General features: G+C 37.8%; 3 protein-coding genes across 10 annotated transcripts in view; 2 read left to right on the top strand and 1 right to left on the bottom strand.

Annotated features, from left to right (window-relative positions):
* LOC125226982 (palmitoyltransferase ZDHHC2) overlaps positions 1-12114 on the bottom strand; it is a 29398-nt gene extending 17284 nt beyond the window's left edge. For 2 of the 3 annotated variants that reach the window (XM_048131176.1, XM_048131181.1), the window contains exons 1-4: positions 11875-12114; positions 11665-11786; positions 9431-9537; positions 5516-5753 (exon numbers count right to left, since the gene is read on the bottom strand). In XM_048131176.1, the coding sequence (XP_047987133.1) occupies positions 5516-5753; positions 9431-9537; positions 11665-11786; positions 11875-12040 (633 nt within the window). In that variant the 5' untranslated portion in view covers positions 12041-12114. The remainder of the gene's footprint in view (positions 1-5515; positions 5754-9430; positions 9538-11664; positions 11787-11874) is intronic. The other variant, XM_048131168.1, reaches the window with a different exon arrangement.
* A 1343-nt stretch (positions 12115-13457) lies between these two features.
* On the top strand, positions 13458-15030 carry LOC125228200 (dynein light chain Tctex-type 1). Its single transcript, XM_048132680.1, has 3 exons — positions 13458-13618; positions 13689-13854; positions 14083-15030. The coding sequence occupies exons 1-3, from the start codon at positions 13583-13585 to the stop codon at positions 14229-14231; spliced, it is 351 nt and encodes a 116-aa protein (XP_047988637.1). The 5' UTR covers positions 13458-13582; the 3' UTR covers positions 14232-15030.
* Positions 15031-16053: 1023 nt separating this feature from the next.
* Positions 16054-25055, top strand: part of LOC125238674 — a 59040-nt gene continuing 50038 nt past the window's right edge. For 2 of the 6 annotated variants that reach the window (XM_048146252.1, XM_048146103.1), the window contains exon 1: positions 16056-16500. Coding sequence is in view for 1 of the 6 variants with exons in the window: in XM_048146466.1 (XP_048002423.1) it covers positions 16943-16954 (12 nt within the window). In the remaining 5 variants the exon portion in view is untranslated. Of the gene's footprint in view, positions 16501-16614; positions 16955-25055 lie in introns of those variants that run through there. The other 4 variants (XM_048146466.1, XM_048146180.1, XM_048146398.1 and 1 more) reach the window with 3 other exon arrangements.

Here is a 25055-nt window from a genome sequence, read left to right as displayed (position 1 = left end):
CAATGTACGAAATTCCTGTTGCTAAGTCTCTTCTTTAAAGAGGCCCCTATTCTGTACAATCTATGCAGCGAAGCGTATTTGAAAGTAACACTTTTAATTATTCCAAATTATAGAGCTCTTTAAATCAGGCATTTTTTATTTATTTATAGATGGGGCAGCAAAATAAAATCCTGACCATATAATGAATGATTAGCAGGGAACACCTATCAGAATTACCTCGTCGCCTAAAGATTGGATTCCCAGCTATGCCGCAATGAAGTGTACATTGAAGTAGATGACATGAAATAAAACATGATAGTTAAATAAAACTTAAAAAAATGAGCCGACGATAAACTAAATACCTATTGAAAATAAGCAAGAAACAAAACGGGTGGAAAGGTATTACTTAGGCACTAATTGAGAAAAAACTGACTCAAATTGACTCGCTTGTAATTACACTTATATTATGTAAATTAACATGATGAAAATATATGTACCTATGGGTATTCTGATAGGTCCCCCAAGCAATTGTACTCCCGCTTTCTAAATACTTCCGCTTTACCAACGCTGGGATCGAACCAGCTTCTTCTACATTCGTGGCAGACGCCTGAATCACTCTGCCACCCAAGCCAGGGCGGTATATTTAAAAATTCAATATTTCATAACATTAACAATTTTGTTCCAATTACTCCGGTTATTAAATTCCGCCGATTTACAAAGACCGACTGCGAATCTATAAATAATTATTATTAAACCAACGTTTATATTCGTATTTAGAGAACGGAAGTTTACTATCTAGCTTCCTACTGCGCCTGCGCATACAAGCGAATAAAGGAAAACCAAGGTTTTTACGATTATATCCATGCACGTTTTAGTATAAGTGCCATTCGCTATTAACTCCTCGCAGTGGGCATGCTGGTATTTCTTATACATCTGGAAAGTCACACGATCCTTTTGAATTTACTAAATTAATTAATTAATTGTGTCTTCAGGTATTTAAATAAATGTAAACAAAATCTACCCTCAAAGTCATTAAGCCATTTGAGGGTAAATGAAAATTACACGACCGAATACCGCAGCCAAATAGCACTAGACCCTACTCATAGTGTTGTGTTCTTGCCGGTGAGTAAGGCTGCCAGAGCTCAACGAGGGTGCGGTGTGCTGATGACGGGAGGACTTACGGAACTGACTTATTCCGTCTATTGTCCTTTGAGTCGTCGGCAACCCGAACCCTCCTTGGAACTTGTGCACTCCTTTTTACTGTGTATTTAACAAAAGGGAATGTACAAGTTTCTAATGGGGTGGCAACGCGCATGTATCACTCTTTGAGTTGCAGGCGTCCATAGGTTACGGTGACCGCTTTCAATCAGGCGGACCGTACGCTCGTTTGCCGCCGACGTAGTAAAAAAAAAAAGTAGGTTAAAGACGGGCCGCTCTCAGTGATAATGGCAACAACAAAAGTTACTTGACTCGTGAGTGTACATGCATAATGGGCATCTTATAACTAGTTCACCTAATTTTCCGTAATCACACGTTATCTCAATTGGATAAAAAGTGAGTTAGCGTTATCAGACTTATCAGTTGTTTGATATATCAAGTCAGGTTTAATCCAAGCATAATGCATCCGGATTGAAAAAAATGCAAAGTCTATCCGCTTTACTAAGATGAAGTAAGGTCAATACGGGCCAGTAAGGTCAAGCTAACAATATGGGCCAAAATGTCAAAACTGAGGTATAAAATTAAAAATCGAAATAAGATGTCATATATTAAAGAAAAAATGACGAGCACCACCAGTGAAGGCCGGATTCGAACCATTTGTTAAAAACTCGAATATTTGTTAAAATAATTTGATTTGTTCCCATAGTTGCGTGAGGTATAAAAGTTGTAAGCTTGTGACGAAAGATGGCAGTCTGATTACATATTTTACTCTGACAGTAACTCTCTAAAATACTTAATCCTCTTTGCGGAAACGTACGAACCTATCATGTCATTTCAGTCAGTCTCAGTACAAGATGTACTGACATTGAACTGGCCTAACAAATACGAACGTTTCCGGAAAAATACGAAGGTAACCCTTTTCGCACTAACTACATCTGTAGGTTGTATGCACGCTCGCCCGGCCTGCCGAACGCTCTGCACCGATATAGGGCCAATTTATACATTTCGATCCTTGTTCTTACAGGATAAACGACCAATATGAAAACACGTCATTATAAGACGGGGCAATGAATCATAAATCGTGCACACATTATTTGCACGCTTCACTACATAGTATAAAACAAAGTCGCTTTCTCTGTCCCTATGTATGCTTAAACCTTCAAAACTACGCAACGGATTTTGATGCGGTTTTTTTTTAATAGATAGACTGATTCTAGAGGAAGGTTTACATGTAGGTATAATACCCGTGCGAAGCCGGGGCGGGTCGCTAGTATATGATATGAGTAAACCGCAGCACGGCCGCGACCCACGGGCATCAAACGATTCAAACGTAAACAACGTATCGAAATACTGCAGCCTCGACCTCATGTGGTTTCAGGCTGTCACCTAACGGCCCAGCCACGACATTGGTCTGCGCGACAGCGGTGAGCGGCAGCCATACGTGCGAATGAAAAGTCCTATCGCTGTGTCTCGCTCCAATGTATGGCCGCCGCTCACCGCTGCCGCGCTTAGACCAATGTCGTGGCTGAGCCGTAAGTGCGTTTTCACATTATCCGATCCGATATCGGATGTCGGACCGATATCCCATACATTACAGGCGCAATCTTGGATTTTTTCTATTGAAATCCTTCCGACATCCGATATCGGATCGGATAATGTGAAAACGCACTAACACATGTTATTCTCAAGGACAAACTAAGTGAAGTTAGGTTTAGTCTCTTACTTATTCTTTCTAGTTTCTGTACCATTTTTAAATCTGTTTAACCATAGGGTTGACTACTGGAGAATGCCTTTTATATTTTGTGCAAAATATTTACATAAAACACTGTGTTTCATAGCATTATGTAGTATTTACTGTATTTAGATCAGCCATATCTGGATAGAAAAACAACGACCAAAGCGTTTGTTGTCCATGATCAGCGACATTAGCGTAGGTATATTGACTCTATTGGTTCGCTCAAAATACATATTTCGACGAAACTTAGCCTTAACTCGAGAAACAACACTAAGATTATATACAATAAAGTTCAAGCCCGATAACAAACGTACACTGATACAAATCAACCATAAAGGCCTAAACAATATTGTTACTTACAAATGACACGGTTAACTTATCTTTATGAAAACAAAACATTCCGCTGATAAGAAAAAAATAAACAAAACAAAAGAATCACTGACCTTACTTTAAGGCAACGGGATGTAATCACTTAGTTGCCATACAAGGTTTATGAGAAACTTGATTCTTTAAATATGGCAAAACCTATGTTAACAAACCCTAATGTAATGAAGAAGGCACGTTGGGGATCATCCATAAATTACGTCACACTAAAAAACATGATTTTTGACCCCTCCCCCCCTCCTTGTCACAGCTTGTCACATTTGTTAGACTACCCCCTCCCTAGTGTGACGTCACATATTTTGCAAATTTACACGTAGAAATTATTGAATAAAAACAGCGGTTTGAAATCAATCTTATTTCCATTTATGTACTTAAATTATTCTTCACCACACCAGCAGGTAAAGGCTCTCTTGATAGGTACTTCAAAAACGAATGACAAAGTTTTATTTTATCTACAAGACTGCAAAGTAATTTCATAGAAATTTTAACTTGAGCTGGCTGTGGCTGGTAGAATAAACGTATGAATGATAATTTTGATTCTTAAATGTTAAAAAATATTTATCAAACTAAATTGTTTGATGTTTTGCAGTTAATATTTTCCACGTGTTGGTGTGTGTATGTAACAAATTTATTTAACCTACGTGCCTTGAACACACCGAAACGCTCAAGATTCCACATTCTGAATCGGTCGACATAACAATTGGTATCTTATATTTATAACCAGATGCAAAGCCGAAAATAGGTGATAGTCTAGGCCATTTAGAACATTTTTAGCTAAAAAAAATGGCTTAGACAAATTTATTTTATATACGATAGACATTTTACAACACGAAATATTGGGTTGGCACAAAAGTAATGAGACACTTGGTTTACGTTTCATATTTTTTATTATTATTACAATACAAAAAGCTTAGTCGATGATGTAATCACCATTAGCATCTATGACTTCTTGCCAACGATCCGGCAAAGTTTGGATGCCTTTCGCCCAGAACTCTGATGGCTGTGCCTCGAAAAAGTTGTTCAACTCCACCTGTACATCATGGAAATCATTGAATTGTTTACCCCGCAAATGTCGTTTCAGGGCTCTAAACAAATGAAAGTCTGATGGTGCGAGGTCTGGAGAATAAGGTGGGTGGGGTGTCGTCTCCCAGCCCAAGTTCTGCAGCTGTTGGCGAACGGTAGATGCGACATGAGGTCGAGTGTTATCATGTAGTAAAATTACAGTGGCTCGTCTTCGTCGTTTTTTCTTGATAGCAGAAGATAGTTCAGTGAGCTGTGTTGAATATTTGTTAGCGTTTACAGTTTTATTGTGTAATAGTTCATGAAACAGCATGCCTTGCGAGTCCCAAAAACAACAAAGCAAAACTTTTAAGCGGTTCTTTTGACTCAGCTTCGGTTGAGTTGGTGGCGTTTCTTCTCGAGGCAGCCACAAAGCACGACGTGTATCGTCCTCATAATAAATCCATGATTCATCTCCCGTAACCAGATCAGTCAAAAACTCTTTACGTCGGGGTCGCAGCAAAAGTGATTGACAGATGGCGACACGGACTGCACGACTGGCGTCGGTAAGGATGTGCGGTACCCATCGAGCCAAAACTTTTCGATACCCAAGCTCATGCAGATGGTATTCCACAGCGTGGTGACTGCAGTTAAGTGCTTCCGCTAATTCACGAGTAGTAGCATCAGGATTCGACTGTAGTTCGCGGCGTAAATCGTCATCATTGAATGCAGGTGGTCGCCCTGAGCGTGACTGACTTTCAAGGCTCCTGTCTCCTGATTTAAAACGGTCAAACCATCTGGACACCGTGGCATGGCTTGTACTTCCAGCGCCCAATGCAGTGTTGATATTGTCAGCCGCAGCGCGCGCACTGTGGCCTAACAAGTACTCGTATAAGTAAAGTGTTCGAACTACGAAATTTAGGACACCTCCCTCCCCCTTGTCACACAAAACCCCCTCCCTTAATGAAATAAGGCAGAAAGGTTCAATATATCAGTTGTTGTGATAAAGCTTATTAAGGCACTGGTCCCACCAAAAGCTAGTAGGTAAGCTACTTATCTCCAAAACTTAATGAAATAAGGCAGACACGTGGCCACGACTAAGGTGCAATACACCAGCGCATAAACCAGGAACAACATGAAGAATTTGTAATTATGGAAGCACACGCAATTGTTGACCCAGGGGCAGTGGTACTCCATCTTAAGTTAGCTATTGGTAGACTCCAGGGCAACACAAATGTCAAACTGTTAAAAGACACTTACCCTCCAAAATTTAATGAAATAAGGCAGGCAGGTAGCCATGACGAAGGTGCAATACACCAGCGCATAGCCCAGGAACAACATGAAGAACTTGTAGTTGTGGAAGCACACGCAATTATTGACCCAGGGGCAGTGATGGTCCATCTTAAGCACGCAACGCCCGCAGAGGCTGCAGTGGTGCGCTCTGTCCGGCTTGACTAAAACGCAGCGGTTGCAATATCGCACTGAGCCTGACATTGTCCTGAAAGCATGGATTCAATAAACATCTATTTGGAGATCGGATCACAGCGCTGTCCGTTCAAAGTATTGTTTTTAAACACCATGGATTAGAAATTTTACAATGTATCAGTGAATATAGAAGAAATTTGTTGGCAACAACGTAATTTGATGGCTACTTTTATAGCATATTAAGATAAATTAAAATAGATATCATACACGAAAGAAAAAACGACAAGGCCCACTGGTGGCCGAGGCAGGAATCGAACCCGGGTCATCAGCTCAAAACAACAAATCAAAAATGTTCAATAAAATAATTTGATTTGTTCCCTAGTTGTATACTTTTATTAAGATAAGTTTAGGCCAAATAGATAAAAGTCTAGAAGAAACAAGCACTTTTAAATAATTATGCGTATTTCGATTACCAATTTTCAACAAAGTATGTTTTGTTCGAATAAAATGAACCTACGTAAATATACAACTGGTAAAAAGAGTAATAAAACCGACGGCGTGTTTCATGTGTGTGATCGTTAGTTTTAATGAAATTAACCTAGCCCGTAGTTCACTAAAATTATAGCATACAGGCACGTTAGGCATAATTATCTGCCGAGAATAGCTACACATTCTTCAAGACAATGTTCTAAACAATCAAATCACAATAGACAGATAGCCGCTAGGTACAGTCAACCAATTGGAACCTTAGGCCACTGTAGAACTATATCATAGTGACGTTATAAATCTGATTGTAAGAAATCTCTTACTGCTTGTCTTTTGACATGGTTGTAGAGTGGCCTAGGGTTCCAATTGGTTGACTGTACCGGTAAAAGCAGGAATTTATGTTCCATAGATCCTCTGATTTTATTAGATCACTATTAACGGCGCTTGAAAGAGGTAAGGTGTGTTAGGGTAATTCCAAAAGGAAACAACAGTAATGAAGGTAACGGACTATACTGATAAAGGACTAAGCGGTTTTGAATCATTTTCTCCCGATCAACGAAACTATCTGAATGATTGGTAAGAGAGTGCGACTTTCAATCCGGAGGTCACGGGTTCGATAAGGTCGATCCCCGGCTCGTACCAATTACTTTTTCCGAACTTGTGTGCGAAATGTCATTTGACATTTTCCAGTCGCTTTTCGGTGAAGGAAAACATCGTGACTCGTGAGGAAACCAGACTAATCCGGACAAGGCCTAGTTACCCTTCGGGGTAGAAGGTCAGACGGCAGTCGCATTCGTAAAACTAGTGCCTATGCCAAATCTTGGGATTAGTTGTCAAAGTGAATGTGGTTGTCAAAGAGTATGATGATGACCTACTTCAAATAGATTACTACTATATTCTATTAGTGCATGTTGAGTACGTTACGAGTAGGTAGTTAGGTACCAAGTTCGTCTATCGTAGAGGAAGGTTATCGGCTGAACACTGATAAAGACGCAAAGGGCAGCATGGCAACAATAATTAACTTAATCATGGCGTAAACACAAACACGCGCTCTGTTTTAAGTATGATGGCAAGTATTTTGCCGCTACCGATTAAAGGGTTAATCGTGTGACAGGGACAGCGCGATGGCATTGACATTACGCTGTCCTTGTCACACAGTGTTATGGCCGCTGTACACATGGAGCCAACGGTTGGTCCAACCCTTGAGCACCCCCTTGGCCAAGATAAGAGTCGCTTTTTACACATTAGTGAACCAATAACTTGGCATTGGCCCTTCATAAAAGATGGACGTAGAATGGAAAAGGCTAGATAGTTCTAGGTCATTCACGTTGTCAGCAAAATTTAATTAATAAATACCTAATAACTTCGTGATAAAATTAAATTATCTGAAATATTAACAATTTTTTGAATATTCTGATAAGCACACATTTGCAAGGGTATTGTATTTCATAAAATCAACACTATTATTGGTATAGATAAACTTATTATTTTCGTAAATCTTTCACTACTGTCCTCTCGACGGCTGACGACAAACTGAATGAGTCGGTTGGCCGGCCAGCGCTGGCGCCAACTGCCAACGTACGGCCAAGTAGCCCTCTACACGCTTGGGCAAGGGGTTGGTCGAAGGGTTGGTCCAACCGTTGGCCCGATGTGTACAGCGGCCTTTATACAACATTTATAACGGCCATTTTGAAAAATCAAGTCTCCCTGCGACAAAGACTAACAAAATTAATATCTAATTGCCGAACCTATGCCTAGGTACAACACAAATAGGTGTCAGTATTTTCAACACAACAGACCTCGAAAAATGCTGCTTATTCTCATTAAAAATACATTATTTCCTCAATTTTAGCTACATACAACTCACAGGTATTCAACATACCTCGTTAATACAGGGATATTTTCTCCAAAATTGTCTAAAATCTGTTTTCTAGTTAGTGATTTTTTTCCGCAACAATTTTTGATTGCAAGCCGCAGTCTAGAATTGAGAAAATAATGAAGCTGTAGTTTCATGTGTCATAATGTTCAATAATTGTGCCTAACCCTGGAGGTATTATGTTTTAATAATACAACATTAATGCCAATGTATGGGCAAAAACCGGCCAAGAGCGTGTCGGGCCACGCTCAGTGTAGGGTTCCGTAATTTTCCGTACTTTTCTCAAAAACTACTGAACCTATCAAGTTCAAAATAATTTTCCTAGAAAGTCTTTATAAAGTTCTACTTTTGTGATTTTTTTCATATTTTTTAAACATATGGTTCAAAAGTTAGAGGGGAGGGACGCACTTTTTTTCCTTTAGGAGCGATTATATCCGAAAATATTAATATTATCAAAAAATGGTTTTAGTAAACCATTATTCATTTTTAAATACCTATCCAACAATATATCACACATTGGGGTTGGAATAAAAAAAAATATCAGCCCCCACTTTACAAGTAGGGGGGGGTACCCTAATAAAACATTTTTTTCCATTTTTTATTTTTGCACTTTGTTGGCGTGATTGATATACATATTGGTACCAAATTTCAGCTTTCTAGTGCTAACGGTTACTGAGATTATCCGCGGACGGACGGACGGACGGACGGACGGACGGACGGACGGACGGACAGACAGACATGGCGAAACTATAAGGGTTCCTAGTTGACTACGGAACCCTAAAAAAGGTGGTACATTACATACCTACATGAAAAACATTGTTTGACTGCCTTAATTGTAGCCTAATAATCTTAAAACATGACGATTATAGTCGTCATCGTGTCATTATACTGTCGTACTAACTAATAGTTTTATGACTAAATTATGCAACGAATGATACCGCGATCGCAACCGCATTATGAAAAGTTTACGATCATGAGGTCATCACACATAGAAACAATGTTATACTCCTCGAATACTACAATTTCATTTAACATTTTTCATTGACGTGAAAACATATAGTGGAGATCCTAAGCATACCCTGCTACGCCTGACGTAACTCGTAATGACGATTGACGACAGACATCTCATACTCTACGCTATAATGCTTATGTGAGGACTTGTTTAAATTTGTAAGTGCTTAGCGCTCTCGTACGCGCGTATTCGTCGTCTCTTACGTCGCGGAATCGCTTTAGCCGATCAAAAGTCGCGCGATATGAACATGCGTACGGCTGCAGAACGCGTAAGCAGCTTCATACATACTAACATGATTCTGCGTCGATTTGGGGAAACCCTTCGGCTTTCGGAAACGCTCCATTTGCGCATTATTTAAATATATCAGAAATATTACCTTGTCACTATAGGGAGATCCTTGGCGAAGTTGTCTAAGATCTGTCTCTGCGCTTCTTCTGAATCTGCGCTGAGTAATCGCTCTATTTCTTCCTCTGGTAACTTAAACTGGAAATAATCAATAGAATGAATTCTAATAAATAATGAAATCAGGAAGGAGTGAGTTTGGATGTCCATGTCGAAAAGGGCATAATATGTGCAGAACTATTTTGAATAGGTGACCGAGGGCTAGCTCGCCGAGCAAACATGCGCGCTGAGAACGGATGTTTTGTGCGCGAGGCTGCTCGGTCGGTGTGGACCCGTTTATTGGGTTTAGAGGGTACAAGTAACAGAATTAATTCAGACATTCAACATTCTCTTTGCGTTATCCCGGCATTTTCCACGACTCATCAAGATTTGGCGTAGGTACTAGTTTTTACGAAAGTGCCATCTGACCTTCCAACCCGAAGGGTAAACTAGACCTTATTGGAATTAGTCCGGTTTCCACACGATGTTTTCCTTCACCGAAAAGCGACTGGCAAATATCAAATGACATTTCGCACATAAAATCCGAAAAACTCACTAATTAATTCCGACACTGGCAATCAAATATATGAAAGAGGCGCGTTCCTAGCACACAGTCTAAGCTTGTGTAGGTGAACGCGTACCATGCTTGTCTGAGTGAGATATGACAGGTCGACTGTTCGCGTTTTTGACAGGAGGCAACTGTGAGGTAACCGAGAGTGGGTGGGCGGCACTTTCAGCGGGGAGTGGGAGTGGCCATACTGTACAATAGTACTCTTTATTATACTTTAACAAGAAGGTTAAAGAAATGTACAATATTGAACCTTTCCTAAAAACATGGTTGTTAGCCTGTCACTGCAATGTCACAATTTCGTTTTCATTCAATCCCTCATTTGCCAAGAGTGGCACTGAAACTTGAGTAGTTTCATGTGCTCTGCCTACCCTTTTATATGGGATACAGGAGTGATTGTATTGCTTGTTCATCAGCTACAAAATTATTTTTCTGTCAATGGTTTATTTTCAGAAAAAGGGTTAGTAACAGGTCTTAAAATTAGGTTAATAATTGTTCCACCTTTATCTACTATCTCAAGACAGCATGAAAATGTACAACTATTTTAGCAAAATCAATTTTATTGTAAAGGATTGCCACTAAACATGCTAATAATATGTAACTAAGTCTGCAAAGTGAAAGTGGCTTCATTGAATTATGTGACCATACCCTTGAATGGTGACAGTGGCCCAATTGGCCACTTCATATGTGAATGGGATGAATTGGATGGCTCATAGGTGGCACTGCTAATTAATTATATTAGTTTATTTATGTTTCAACTGCCACTCCTTTTCATTATAAATTTGAGTTTAATCTTCAGTGCAGTACAGGCAGTTATTTTGTTTAATAGGGAAGTATTTTGGCAATTATGGCTTTATTGTAATATAATAACAAAGACATATGTAACTCCGTATAGACAGATAAAGTCCTAGATGGTGTTACACCTTTGGGGAACCCTCGGCTAGATGGTGCTAATATTAATATTTTACATTTTAACACATATCAAGCTAACAATATGGGCCAAATTGTCAAAACTCAGGTTCAAAAGTTTTAAGCTTGTGTCCAGAGATGGCAGTCTATGCACTGTGATTACACATTTTACTTTGACAGTAACTCTCTATAATACTCGATCCTCTTTGATAATAATAAGGAATTTCCTGTTGTGCTGAAGCATTCACACTTCATGTTTTTAGAATGCTCTTGAAGATCCAAGCTCACTGGGACTCATAAATTATTTCAAAACAGTATACAATCATATGAACAATATGAACCATCACCTTAAAACATAGTACAATGATCTAAATACAACTTTGCTCAGAGAGTAACAATGCATGGGTAATTTTTAGCACAATATGGACATGATTCTTCTGTTGCTAACTGAACAATGAATTTGACAAAACCGTGTAAGGAAAGTCTTTGCCTTAATGAGAAGTGAAACTCAATGTGATTTCTACTTTGTCAGGACTTAAACTCAACTAGGTTGGTAGGTAGGGCATAGAAAGATTAGAAACGAAGGTCTTGGTCAAATATGGAAAATAATAAGGAGATTAGCATACTGTTAAATAGTTTCTCATTTCATAACAAACAGGAAAGTCTATTGTTTAAGTTGATTAATGTTCATAATACTAAAAATGAGGTCATTACCATAACTAGAAACAATTAGGAATAAAAATTGTACTTACCTTTTCTGGTATGGGTTCAATTTGTGCAAAAATTGTACGACAATATGACCAGGCGAACATGAACAGTACGATGTGGTAGACTATAAGATAAAGCACTTGCTGCACCGTACTCTCAATTGTAACTGAAATAAAAAGGAACTCAAAAATTACACATCCAGATACAAGAAAACACACCAACTCAAGTAATAAATTATTAATTTGGCTACTAACAAATGCATAACTGAATAACGTAGGCATAATATGACCAAGTTATGATAGACACTATCAAGAGTACAGGGATCCATTTAAACGCTCGCCAGCACACGTTATTACACACTCTGCAACACATACAGTAGCCCGAAGGCGATGCTCTGTTATTTTGTACAGACGAAGCCATTATTCGTGTTTTTCGATGGAATTGAGATCATCCATGTTCGACTCATGAATTCCTATTTCTAAAATAAAATGACACATGAAGTTCGAAGTTGCCAGTACTATAAGTTAAAAAAACCTTGATGACAAGCCGTCAAAATAGTATTGTGTTGACAGCTTACCCTGAATTGATATGAACACAAAGGGAAAGTTCGTCAATTGATCGTTCGTCGATTTTAACATTAACACTATCCAGAAAACATCACACGATATGCACATAAGATAACATTCACACTATACACTTTACACTTGTTTCCATTTTAATGTTATAGAAATCGTTATTATATAAGTAATTATTTATCTATTGTGATTGTGACCTGGGTTCCGGCAGAAAATCAGTGCTTCGGTCGAAAGAACGAAGCGTATCACTGAGCCGCGACCCTTTTGTCCTGCTGCAACGCACACAGTTTGTATTTTCTTTTTCTTTTTTGTTATTATTTTTTTTTTTACTGTCTCAATTGTATTTTACTGTTCTGTCTCTTTTTTATGTTGCGCCTAATTTGTGTGTTTTAAATTGTGTATTGTATTGTGTGTGTTTGCAGTCTGCCAAATAAATGACTTAATCTATCTATCAATTGCTCGCGCTCGTCTTTCCTTTTAGCTCTCAATATACTTAAGGAGCAAAAGTTAAGCGTAGTATAAGCTGTGGTGTCCGGCTCAGAGCAAGCTATCAGTTTAGTGAGGATAAATATTAATAATTTATATACAGTTAGTATAGGGTATAGAAACAGTACATTTCAAGTTAGTTAATGGAATAATTTTAATATTATTAATACTTGCAGAATAAACGTTTTAGTGCTAAAAAGGGTATCAAGGTGTGTAACTTAATAATGTGATTTTTTAGGTAAGTAGCTTGATTTTGGAAAGCGGTAGAAGCGCTCTCTAAAATCAACCTGTTTGTTTACAATTACAAAATTAATTTATCTAAAGAAATTCAATTATTGAATAACTAGTGTAACTTTGGTTCGGAATAAATTAATGAGTATAAAAGTGTTCAAATAAACCTGGCACATTACATTGATATCAATTAAAATCTCCTATATTTACAGAATTTTAATATACTGGCAACACTTTAGGTGACCATACCATAGAGAGTAGAGTTTTATGAAAAGCTATTTCAGTTCTTGTTTAATCCGCTATGTGTGTGCATACATTTACAGTGCCGAACGGCTCATATTTTTTCCTTGGCAACATTCAAACAGTACTGCCAATATAATACGAAAAAAAACCATGGGCGTTTTTTGACAATGAATGAAAGCAATGTAGTTTCCCGTCTCTCTATTGGCTTATTCATAAAAGTGAAGCGTTATAATGGCTCACAATTGGCTAAATTTGGTTACGTCACGTTGTCATAGAAAATTTTAAAATACTATCGCTTTGCCGTATTCGTCGTGAATCACAAGAAAATCATGTCAGTGTGAGAGAATTCGTAGCGTCACAATTTTCGTTGTTTTTGTACCAAAATAAAAGTTTACCAGATAATTTGAAACACTAGTTATTTGTAATCATGGAAGTCAAAGAATGCAGTGATTTAACTGAAGAAGTAAGACTTTCATTTTCTGTTTTGGTGAAAGTGGGTATTGATTCGTATTTACCGTCTCGATATTTTCCAGAATCAATTCATCGTTGACGATGTGAGCAAAATCATCAAAGAAGCGATCGAGAGTTCTATTGGAGGCACTGCGTATCAGCACAACAAAGTCAATCAATGGACATCTGCGGTAGTTGAATCGTGTTTGGGTCAACTGACGAAGCTACAAAAGCCTTATAAATATATAGGTTTGTATGCATAGCCGGTCATACCGGCGTGCTTTGTTTGCTATCGTTCCGTTTGCGTGCCTTCTGGCACACCTCGTTAAAAGTACATTACTTGAATCTGTTATGATAATGTTATTATTTAAATTGACTTGTTTCGAAGATTATTTTTTGAATTACCTGCGAGTTGTAGTCGCAATTCTGTAAATTAATTGAGTTGCATATTTTAAACTACTGTTTTAACTGTTCCAGTGACTTGCACAATAATGCAGAAGAATGGTGCGGGCTTGCACACAGCTTCGTCGTGCTTCTGGGACAACAACACGGATGGATCCTGCACTGTGCGCTGGGAGAACAAGACAATGTATTGCATTGTGTCTGTCTTTGGACTTGGAATCTAATTCTTTCTATTTTCATATCAAGAGTTATGTGAACTGAGCCACCACATCACAATTTAAGTTAATGCCCTACTTTTACAATGAATTCTGATGTGTTCTGAAATTTGACATGAACATTAGTGTTAAATCATACATCTGTTTGGCTTAGTTGTCATTGCTATAAAATGTAATACTTAGAAATTATGCTTAACCCCTCGAATGCCTAGTCCCGTATCAGTCACAGCCAATTTGGAGTTTATTCGAAAATTCTAACATTCCATAGAAAATTTTGGACATCGGCATTCCAGGGGTTAATGAATAGAAGTTTCACAAATTCACATAAAAACTATTTACTTTCTTTGTATGATAAAAGCATTGAAAACCAGTAAAATTGTGTTTTAACACGTGTCAATATAAAATGAGTGTAACTTTGATTGTTTGGAAGCAATTTTTTTGTGGCCAGCTCATACAACTCTTAATAGTAAATCTAGAGTTCTAGACCTAGCAAGCTCATACATACAATATTAAATATTTATGCTTTAAAAAATCTCTACTAATGTCTAGCCCTAGATTATCACTTGTATGGAAGATATTTGAAATTATTTTAAGTTGTAAAATATTCTGAAGTAAAGCTTTTTGTTTAGATCATACTTTGTAACAAAGTATTTATTGTAAAATTATTAACAGCATTGTAGCGTCTGTAAAAGTATTGCTGTTCAAATAAATAACTGCTCTAATACATTTATTGTGGATCATTATATCTAGATTTTTTTTCTTAGGTAACTAGGACATATTTTCGTACACAATAAATACATTAAAATCATTGGTTGTTTTGTTGTATGGTGCTTATCATATTATATCACACCTTACCCCCTTAGCATTTCATTATTTTCGTTGAAGTGTTGGAAAATTGTAGGACATTACCCTTGGTTGAGAAGGTTGTTGGTAGCTCGGCCCTGAAGACCATTTATTATGGCTATCAGATGGTAATGAAAGAATAATAATGCTGTTAAAATAACCTGATGATTTGGTCAGGAGTTTGTAGATGTTTTAACAATTAAATTCAAGAATAGGTACAAAACCTAAGTAGGTACATTGTATGTATAGGCGTTACAGTAGAGCTGCGTAATTAACAGACACCTACTGAGATGATTGGAAATATCCCATCTTCCCTAGACTTAGACTATAGAGTCCATTGTCTATGTAGCTCACTGTACGTTCATATGGGCTTAATTTTTGACCATAATACATTCCAAACGTTTCAATTTACAACTCGCGAAGCAGTGGATAGATTTTCTCTTGATGTGTGTGTGCCATTTTCATTCATAACAATTCCACAATCCTTATTCAGCCTATCATTTAAGCGAGTTTCGTTTGTGATGATAAGATTAGCCGAAAAAATACTAATGTGTTTATTTTCCTTTATATTTACAGAAATGACAAGAAACGTACGGATAAAATATGCAGACGAGCGAATACCTAAACAAAAAATAATCAAAACAAAAGAAAATTCGTATTTACAGCAGTAACAAATCGGCAAGGTACAGGTTTATCTTAATTAAGATGCAACTGTATAGAGGTAACTGACACTTTATTAAGCTGAAAATTAAGATGATACATTGAGCGAAAGAACGTAGTTTATTTTAGATGAATATTGAATATTCGCGGGCTTGAGATAGTAGCGACATATTTGCGTCACGTGACCGTCATCGATCCAATGGTTGAGCGCGTCTCGGGTCCATTCAACTCGGTCCCGACAGAGACAGGGAGGGACACTTCACAACACCTTCTATTCATACGTAGGAGATATTTATATGTTTCTGTCTCGCTCACGCGTATTGAGAAATAATTAAATGAATGGTGAACGAGTGAAACAGGGATACGTTCGAGTGGAAATTATTGAAAGCGGCTGCCTAGGCCAGTCGCCATGTAGATTTTTTTGATGTGGGTGTTGTGTCTCAGGATGTCGAGCGCTTCAATGATTACTATTTTCAAGTGGACGTTTTGAATTTTGTGTATATCGTCATCTAAACGATTCGTGGTGTTACAGTGTTAGTGGACAATATTATTTCTTTGTGCTCGCGAACGATTCGGTTCAGTGACGGCGGATAATCTCTGGAGGGGGGCTGCTAAAATACTACAATAGGATAGTAACAACGTTTTACAACTCGCTAGAAGTGTTCGGAGCGCCCATAAAATTTCTCATATCGGTGCGGGCGAGGCGGACTTCCATTTTGTTTTATTATGAGGTTTCGTTGTTTACTCGGTGCGTCCACGACAATGGAAAGAGACGGTGAGTACTAGGCAGTGGGAGCACAGAACGAAAATAAAATGATCTCTGCGCATGTAGGCCGCACATGACAATAAACAACTAGTGAATAAGTAATGGTGTTCGATTTTGTGCATCGCCGTTGTGGCGCAGCCGTGAGCGTCTCGCGGAGGTGTGTGCGAGGTGCGGCTGACGGCACGCATTGCACAAGTCCAGCTAATTGATTCGAGTGAGTCTGTAAGCATGCGCCGGTGCAGGGCGCGCGGCCGCGGCGGCAGCGGCTCGGCGGCCCGAGCGCGCCCAGCGCCCACCGCTCCCCGCGCGCGTTGACAGTCTTATCAGCTGATTACCTATACTGTATACATTGCGTTGCAGCTTGCAATGCACTGTTTTTAAATAATCTCTACTGGAAGTGATTGTTGATCGTATTGAACTGTGGCTGTAATTGTGACATATAACTCAATGAATGGATTCAAAGGTATGGTTAAACTAGCCCACGTAATTTTTCTATTAAGATTGCCACAAAGCCAGATGTTTGTACGACAATTTTAGCCTGAGGTTGATTTTAATTGCCACTGGTTTAGTAATTACTGTAATAGTGTTTGGTTACCATGTCATCAAGATTGTAGCTAGGTATGGTTCAGTACATGTTTAAAATGTGTATAATTACTCTATCTACATAAGGTATGAGAGTGCACATTAAGACGGTATGGTGTGGCTCAGTGGAGTAGGTGTTCAAACATTATTTACTATTTATGCTTTGGAACTTGGACCTAAGACTCAATTGGTTTTGTTGTGATATGGTTTGAAATCAGACACTGTCATACATACAAATACTGGCCCGTAATACAATTTGATAAATTGTTCCTCTATGAAAAAAAAAACTTTTTTTACATCATGCCAGCAGCATCAAAATTTTAGTCAAACTTAAATATTAAAGTTCAAAGTTAACTTTATGCATTTAGAAAATTTGTTGCTGGTTAATGTAAAGTTACATAAAACCTTAATTTATTATTTATTTAGGTAATTACAAACAAAAATCTCAAATGAATTTACATATTGTTAAACCAATAAGGTTTGTTTCGATACCTATTCCATTCTGCCAGTAGATGTTGTACAATACAACAATCATAAATAATTATGTAGGTATTCAATTCATTATATTATAAACCAAAACAACAAATCACCAATATTAAACAGTCCAGTCCCACCTTAAAGGCCGGCAACGGCCCTACAACCCTTCTCATGTTGCGGGTTAGTGCAGTTTGCAGTTTTAGTGCTGAGGCCTTGTAGTAATGAGACTAGTTACCCTTCTCAGCTGCAATTGATGGGTGGTGATCTCTTTAAAGGCTGTCCCTCCATTCAACTCTACAATACTCTACATGTTGTAATCATGGATTACCATTCACATCTAATTTGTATGAAGCTCTTGAATGTTCCATTCCAAGAGTTAATAGGTTGATATTAATATGACTGCTTGTAATTGCCATTAATTCATTAGCTACATTAGTGCCATAACTAAGATAGAAAATCATATTTTACAAGCTTTTATTTAACTTGCCTTGTTAGTATGTTTTTTTTTAACCAATTGTTTATTCAATTGTATCTCATCTACTAAAATATTACATTTCATAGTCGAAGTAAATTCAATATTTAAACAAAACAATATAAAATGATGAAATCAAAAACTGAAACATTCCAAGCAATAAGTGACAATGTGGCCATCGGTGAAAAGTCAATTTTGCTCACACTTTTCAAGACCATATTCCAATGGTCGTTTTGGTGCGTTTTCTAAGTTTGACCCACTTTCCAGTTTCCGATTGAGCTGAAATTTTGCACACATAAATCACGTGACAATGCAATATTATGGTATCATGGAGCTGATCTGATGATGGAACAGAAAGGTGGCCTTAGGAACTCTGTTATGAAACGTCGTATCCCCATCGAGTAAGGGATTTTTAGAAACGTCTCGGAGAGCAGTAGATAACTGTTGAAAGAAAGGTACAGTCGGCGATAAAAGCTTGTAATAAAAAATTTTTTTTGCAAAAAAACTTATTTCCTATGTTGTCACACTAATCATAAGAGACAGATAAAATAAAATAGACCGTGGCGTAGCAGGCAGGGTCACTAAGCGCTAGGCCAGACCGGTTGTCAGATTTTCAGACTGATTGTTCAGTTACAGATCACTAAATGCTATACTCATAGGCAATCCCAGTGTTTTCCTGCTTTGTGGAGGAAAGTGAATCCACTGAGCGGGTTCCAGGCACTCAATGTGTTAATGAGACATAAACCAGGGGGGTCACGTGGTCTATTTTAAAAATCTCGTATCTCCACGCTGCTCCTCAAAGTTAAAACGGATAAGTCGCATATGTAGGAAGCGGAGCGGGTTCCAGGCACTCAATGTGTTGACAAGAGACATAAACAAAATAATACATATGTACATAAGATCAAAATACAATGTGTTTCTGTAGTTGTAGTTGAAAACCTTAAAATAGTTACATTTAAACATAAAGACTCAATAATTGAAAACAATTTAGAATTCTCTTTGTTTTGGAAACAAAATGGAAGCCAAAACATGTTTGAATAATCTTACTTAAACACCTTATATAATTCATTTAACAAAGTTTTCTTTCAATTGAAGGCAATTGAATAACTTTGAAAGAAACTGGATTATGTAATATAATGTGTTATTCTGTAGAATAATACCTACACTCACGTCTGTATTCTCAGAAGGGGGGTTCACATGCTCAAATTTAAGTGCTTGAAAAAAAAATGATATTGTTTTTTGGCAGAGACTAGCCCATCATCTATACCACAATTGAGACCTAACCCATATCCCACAGTACTGCCATGGTGGGAAAGGAAGGGGGGGGGGGTGATTTCTAGTTGCCATTGTTGAGTCACATAGTTTTGTTTGTTTACATTATTTAAGTATTTATTTGAAATTAAATACATGATATAGAGGTATTGATTGGGCTAAACGATATTAGGGTCACTCCTTAATCTGAATTTGGTTTGATTTATAAATTCATTTAATACTCATAATTGTATTTTTTTTGACTGGATGTTTTGATTTATGTAACTGTCCCCGGTAAAAGACGAAATCAAAATCACGACGTAAGTGTTATAAGTTTGACGTGTCTGTCTCTGTGTGTGTGTGTGTGTGTCTGTCTGTCTGTTTGTCTGCTGTCTGTCTGTGTGTCTGTCTGTTGCATCGTAGCTCCCGAACGGATGAACCGATTTCGATTTAGTTTTTTTTGTTTGAAAGCTGAGTTAGTCGGGAGTGTTCTTAGCCATGTGTTATGAAAATCGTTCCACTATGTCGCGGTCGGGGGATTTTTCAAAATTTTAATTTTGTGGTTATTATATCATGAAAGATGTGGTCAGGCATGATAATATTTTGGGTTTGAGCCAAATAACTAATCATTACCTGTATATATTAATAAATTAAGAAATTATAGTAAATTCTCTTATCTAATTTGTGATCTTAAACTTCGGCCCTCTACTCATTAATAACGCACATGGCCAACATCTGCCGACCATGCGAATTAATTGCATATTCAATGCAAATACACACAAATACACAAAGAAACTAGCTATCAGTACAAGCAAGTGACTAATTCTACCATCCTTTACATACTGCAGAATATATAAGGCTTATGATCATTTTAGTTAAAAAGTCGCTGTTATAAAACACAGATCAAAAATGACGAAAGTATAAATGAAGACACGTAGTAATTTCACAACATAACACCTTATCACTTAGTAAATAAGAATCACAAATGTTCAGTTGACTATGTCATCAAAGGAAGGACTTTTTGACCTTAACATAGACTTTATCTTTTTAGAGTAAGGTCTAACTGCCGTGTAAATATGAGTCATTGTATGAAAAAGGTGTATAAGTCGTTTTTGTTATAAATACATGTGTAACATGTTAGGACTTGTCCGGTGTTCTGTGGCCTTTGTTCGATATTTAAGACTATTTATAGTATTTATATGAAATAGACTTTCCCAGCCTTAGTAGAAGGCTCGATAAGTACTTATTTTATTATGTTTTGTGTTGGTGCCGTGACCAGGATTATATGCCTTTCTTTATATAACGCTGCGTACGTACGGTCAACCCATTTGAATCCTGGGCTACTGTAGAACCTTTTCACAGTAAACATCAGCAGTGACTTCCATGGCAGACAAGGCGCGGTGTAAATAAGACATGGTTCTAGAATGGCCTAGGATTCAAATTTGTTGGCTGTACATCTCAGTACAAAAGTGAGTCAAAAGTAGAACATAAACAATATGAAGAATCATAATAATCAAGGTAGGTAACTAGGTAAGACAAGCAAAAGCATTAAGCTCTCACAATTAGTTCAGAGATTATCTGTTAGAATCAGAATAAATATATTTTATTCATGATTTTAAACCTAAAATGCATACAATGATATTACTAAGACTACAAATGCATATAGAATTGCCAAGTTTACCACGAAATGGCCTCATCATAATGCTGACCCGGAAGTCAGCGCTGATCTTCCAACGAGACTGCATGTTCATAATTTCTGATGCATTTCTGTTTCGCTCCATGACTAGTAGAAGTGGTAGAGATTTAGAGAATGCCTAAATGCATTAAGTTTTAATAAATAAATGAAATAAATCGACGAGTTTAGACCTATAAATAATAGGCATTCTCGTTATCAAGATAACCATAAAAGTGTATTGCCGCAAAAACTGTGAGACCGCCGTCTGGAGCCGGGTAAAAAAATAAAACAATAGCAACCGGCCAGGTTATTGATCCGGACTCCGGAGTAAATCTGGCTAGATTGCTAGAATTAGGTACCTACCTCAGAAACAGGAATGGCGCGAAAACTTAGCTCGCATCCTAACCTACCTTGATACTACCTACTTACTTTTTTTAAGGTAAGGGCATTTATTTGTGTGATGAGCACAGATATTTGTTCCTGACTCATGGATGTTTTCTATGTATATAAGTATTTATATATTATATATATCGTTGTCGGAGTACCCACAACACAAGCCTTCTTAAGCTTACCGTGGGCCTCAGTCAATCTGTGTAAGAATGTCCTATAATATTTATTTTTATTTTTTATTTATTTTCAAAGAGGGGAAATGCTTTACGCTCACCACCCCGGTGCGGGGACGGGCCTGGGATGGTTATGTGGGACTCCCTAGGCTGGTGATATGAGACCCATGGTTTACCCACTAAAACCCCTGTGCTAACTTCTCTGGTGCATTACTACCTTAATCTCGTAAGACCCAGGCAAATTTTCCGAATTTGGAACTTTGTTCTTTCTTTTGTTTCTTTAGAGTTAAAACCCGAATATACTTTGTATCTGTCTGTACAAGTGCGCCGAGACCGCCGGGACTTATTTACGAGGTAAAACGGAAACTCGAGGTAAGACGTAACCCTTTAACGGTCCTGTCAATATTTATAAACATTTTTGTTAATAGAAAATTCTATTAGGAACCATCCAGGTTTATTGATCCAGGCTAAATATGCCTGAAATTATCTTGAAATAGCGCGACCTGAATCTGTATATTTTAATTGTGGAGAAACCACGCTGTGTGGACGGTAATTATAAATGCTCTTAGTATAGCTATTGTATTGCAAGCACGGTTGGTTACCATTTTTAGATATCCCGATTATTGTCGATAAAGGATGCACCAAAGTCACCAAACCAACTGTCACCGAATTTAGGGTTCACAATTTTTTTTGTATGGGAATTTTAATAGACCTGCTGCGTGAGTGCGTGACGTTGATGTCTTAACTGTGTAAACTGTGTTTGATTCAAGTGGACTGGACACTGGACCTAACACGTCAGGAATTTTAAACTGGCATCTGCCGCAGAAATTCGGACATATACCTACCGCCGTGTACTGTCAACCAATTGGAACCCTAGACCACTCTAGGAATATGTAATAGTAAAGTAACGCTATAAATCAGATTGTAAGACATCTCTTACTGCTTGTCATTTTGACATGGTTGTAGAGAGGCCTAATAGGGCTCCAATTTGTTGACTGTACCTATATACCTACCGCGCTTTCCTCCCGTGGCTCGTACCAATGAGTTTTTCGGAACTTATGTGCTAAATATCATTTGATATTTGCCTGTCGCTTTTCGGCGAAGGAAAACATCGCGAGGAAACCGGACTAATTCCCAATAAGGCCTAGTTATCCTTCGGGTTGAAAGGTCAGATAGCAGTCGCTTTCATAAAATAATTTTTAAGAAAAAAACCGGTCAAGTGCGAGTCGGACTCGCTCACCGAGGGTTCCGTACAAACTTTCAATAGTTGAATCATCAAAATGTTATTCATAGAACTCTACAGATTTTACTAAATCCCTCAAGACTCAATTTCCCACATAACAAGTAATATTAAATATACAATTTTATTGGTAGACAACGTCCAAATAAAATCAAGACTATTAGGCTTCAATAGTTTACGACTTACGACATATCGCAACGACGCTCCTGAACCGACCTCATTATATCAGGAAAAACGCGATGTAGGAAATGAGCGTTCAACGTACAGCGACATCTATCGGCAAATTGAGTAAACTAATGCGCGCGAGCTAGTATGGAAGATGATTTTTATGGAATAATTGTTTATTGCGTGAACCGATTTTAACCATTTTGCCTCTATTTGGAAGCAGGTAATTTCATTGTTATTTTGTTAAAAAATACAGGTACAATAAACACCCGCAAGGGTGTTTAAATTGAAAATGTAAATCTGAAAGGTTTTTTATAAATAAATAAAAAAGTTTTCAAGATACGTGTACGATTTTATTTTTCCTGTAATATTCATTATAATACCCATGTTTAGTGAAAATTTCATACATTTATGTTGGTAAACTTCGGAGATAAGGGGGGGGAACGGTATTTTTTTTTACATTTTCCTTCAAAAAACATTTTTAAAAACCGCCGCCTTTGGGGTTCTGGTGAAAGCTACTGCGAATGTTGGATTATGTAGAAATGTATAGGTATTTTATTAAACTAGGTACTTTTAATACTTCAATTATTTGATGGCAACACAAATGAATATACGTATACCGTTAAGGTTTGAGGAGTTTCCTCAACAATTCCTCATGAATCCGATTATAAGAAATCAAAGCTTGACAAAATTTGACTTGAAAACTCAATATTCTTAACAAACATAACTAAATAAATGTCTCTGTTCTGAACTTAAATGCATGCTATTCTTATAAAAATACCAAAGTCACTATAAGTGTGCCGTTCAGATTTAAGGAGTTCCGATCTGATCTTCGTCAGCAGTTCCGCTGCACCAAATGTCACTGTTCTGGACGTAAGTGCATGCTGTTCTTATAAAAATACCAAAGTCACTATAAGCGTGGCGTTCAGATTTGAGGAGTTCCGTCCTGACCATCATCAGCAGTTCCACTGCACCAAATGTCACTGTTCTGGACGGAAGTGCATGCTGTTCTTATAAAAATACCAAAGTCACTATGAGCATGCTGTTCAGATTTGAGGAGTTCCGTTCTGACCATCATCAGCAGTTCCACTGCACCAAAAGTCACTGTTCCGTACGTAAATTCATACTGTTCCTTAAAAAACACAAAAATCACCATATGTATGCCTTTCAGATTTGAGGAGTTCCCTCGATTTCTCCAGGATGCCATCATCAGAACTGGGTTCTGAGAAAAATGGGACCAATCTGTACATCTGTATATGTACATTCAATCAAAAAAAAATTTTCAGAATCGGTCCACTAACGACGAAGATATCGTGGAACAAACATTAAAAAAAAACAAAAAAATAAAAAAAAAACATACAGACGGATTGAAAAACTTTCTTGAGAGATTTGAGGCGGCGGTTAACAAGTGCCTATGCCAAATCTTGGGATTAGTTGTAAAAGTGGACCCCAAGCTCCCATGAGCCGTGGCAAGTGCTGGGATAAGGATGATGCTTTCCTCCCGTGGGTGTTGTAGAAGCCGACTGAGGGACTTGGGTTCAATTGTGGTTCGAGCGATGGGTTAGCGACCTAACACTGCAATATCATCACAATTTTGGTTTCTTTCAACCTGTTCACTGAAACGAGCAGTTTCTTGTGCTCTGTCTACCTCTTTTGGGAATACAGGTGTGTTATGTATGTTTCGATATTCGGATATGAATAGACAGGGAGGTGCATAATAGTATTCATAGGTGTTGATGTTAGTGCATACACATATTATCTAGTTCTATTTGTTTATAACAATGTCTAAACAACAAACTAGGTGTACTTCCTGTTGCAATTCTAATGGTGTTGATGGCAATGTGTACAGCCCACATGCAAGGCTATGATAAATATAACTATTTATTGTAATTTATTAAGGCTGGATGTAGATTTCAACTAGATTGACTGCTGTAGAATGAGTTGAACATTTTACTTTGCCAGTAAAGCCTGGCGTCCACTAAGGCGGATTCGAGCCGCGTCGAATCGAGTTTTCATACATTTGAATTCGATTCGACGCGTCGCCAATGGACGCAGTCACATAAGAAATGCAGAAAGCGAATTAACGAGGCTCGACTCGGCGAGCCTAGTGGACACCAGCACGGGAAGCATGGTCGCGCG

This window comes from Leguminivora glycinivorella, chromosome 1, assembly GCF_023078275.1.
Source record: "Leguminivora glycinivorella isolate SPB_JAAS2020 chromosome 1, LegGlyc_1.1, whole genome shotgun sequence".
Classification (NCBI taxonomy): Eukaryota; Metazoa; Arthropoda; class Insecta; order Lepidoptera; family Tortricidae; genus Leguminivora; species Leguminivora glycinivorella.
This window is presented reverse-complemented; position numbering and strand designations above follow the sequence as displayed.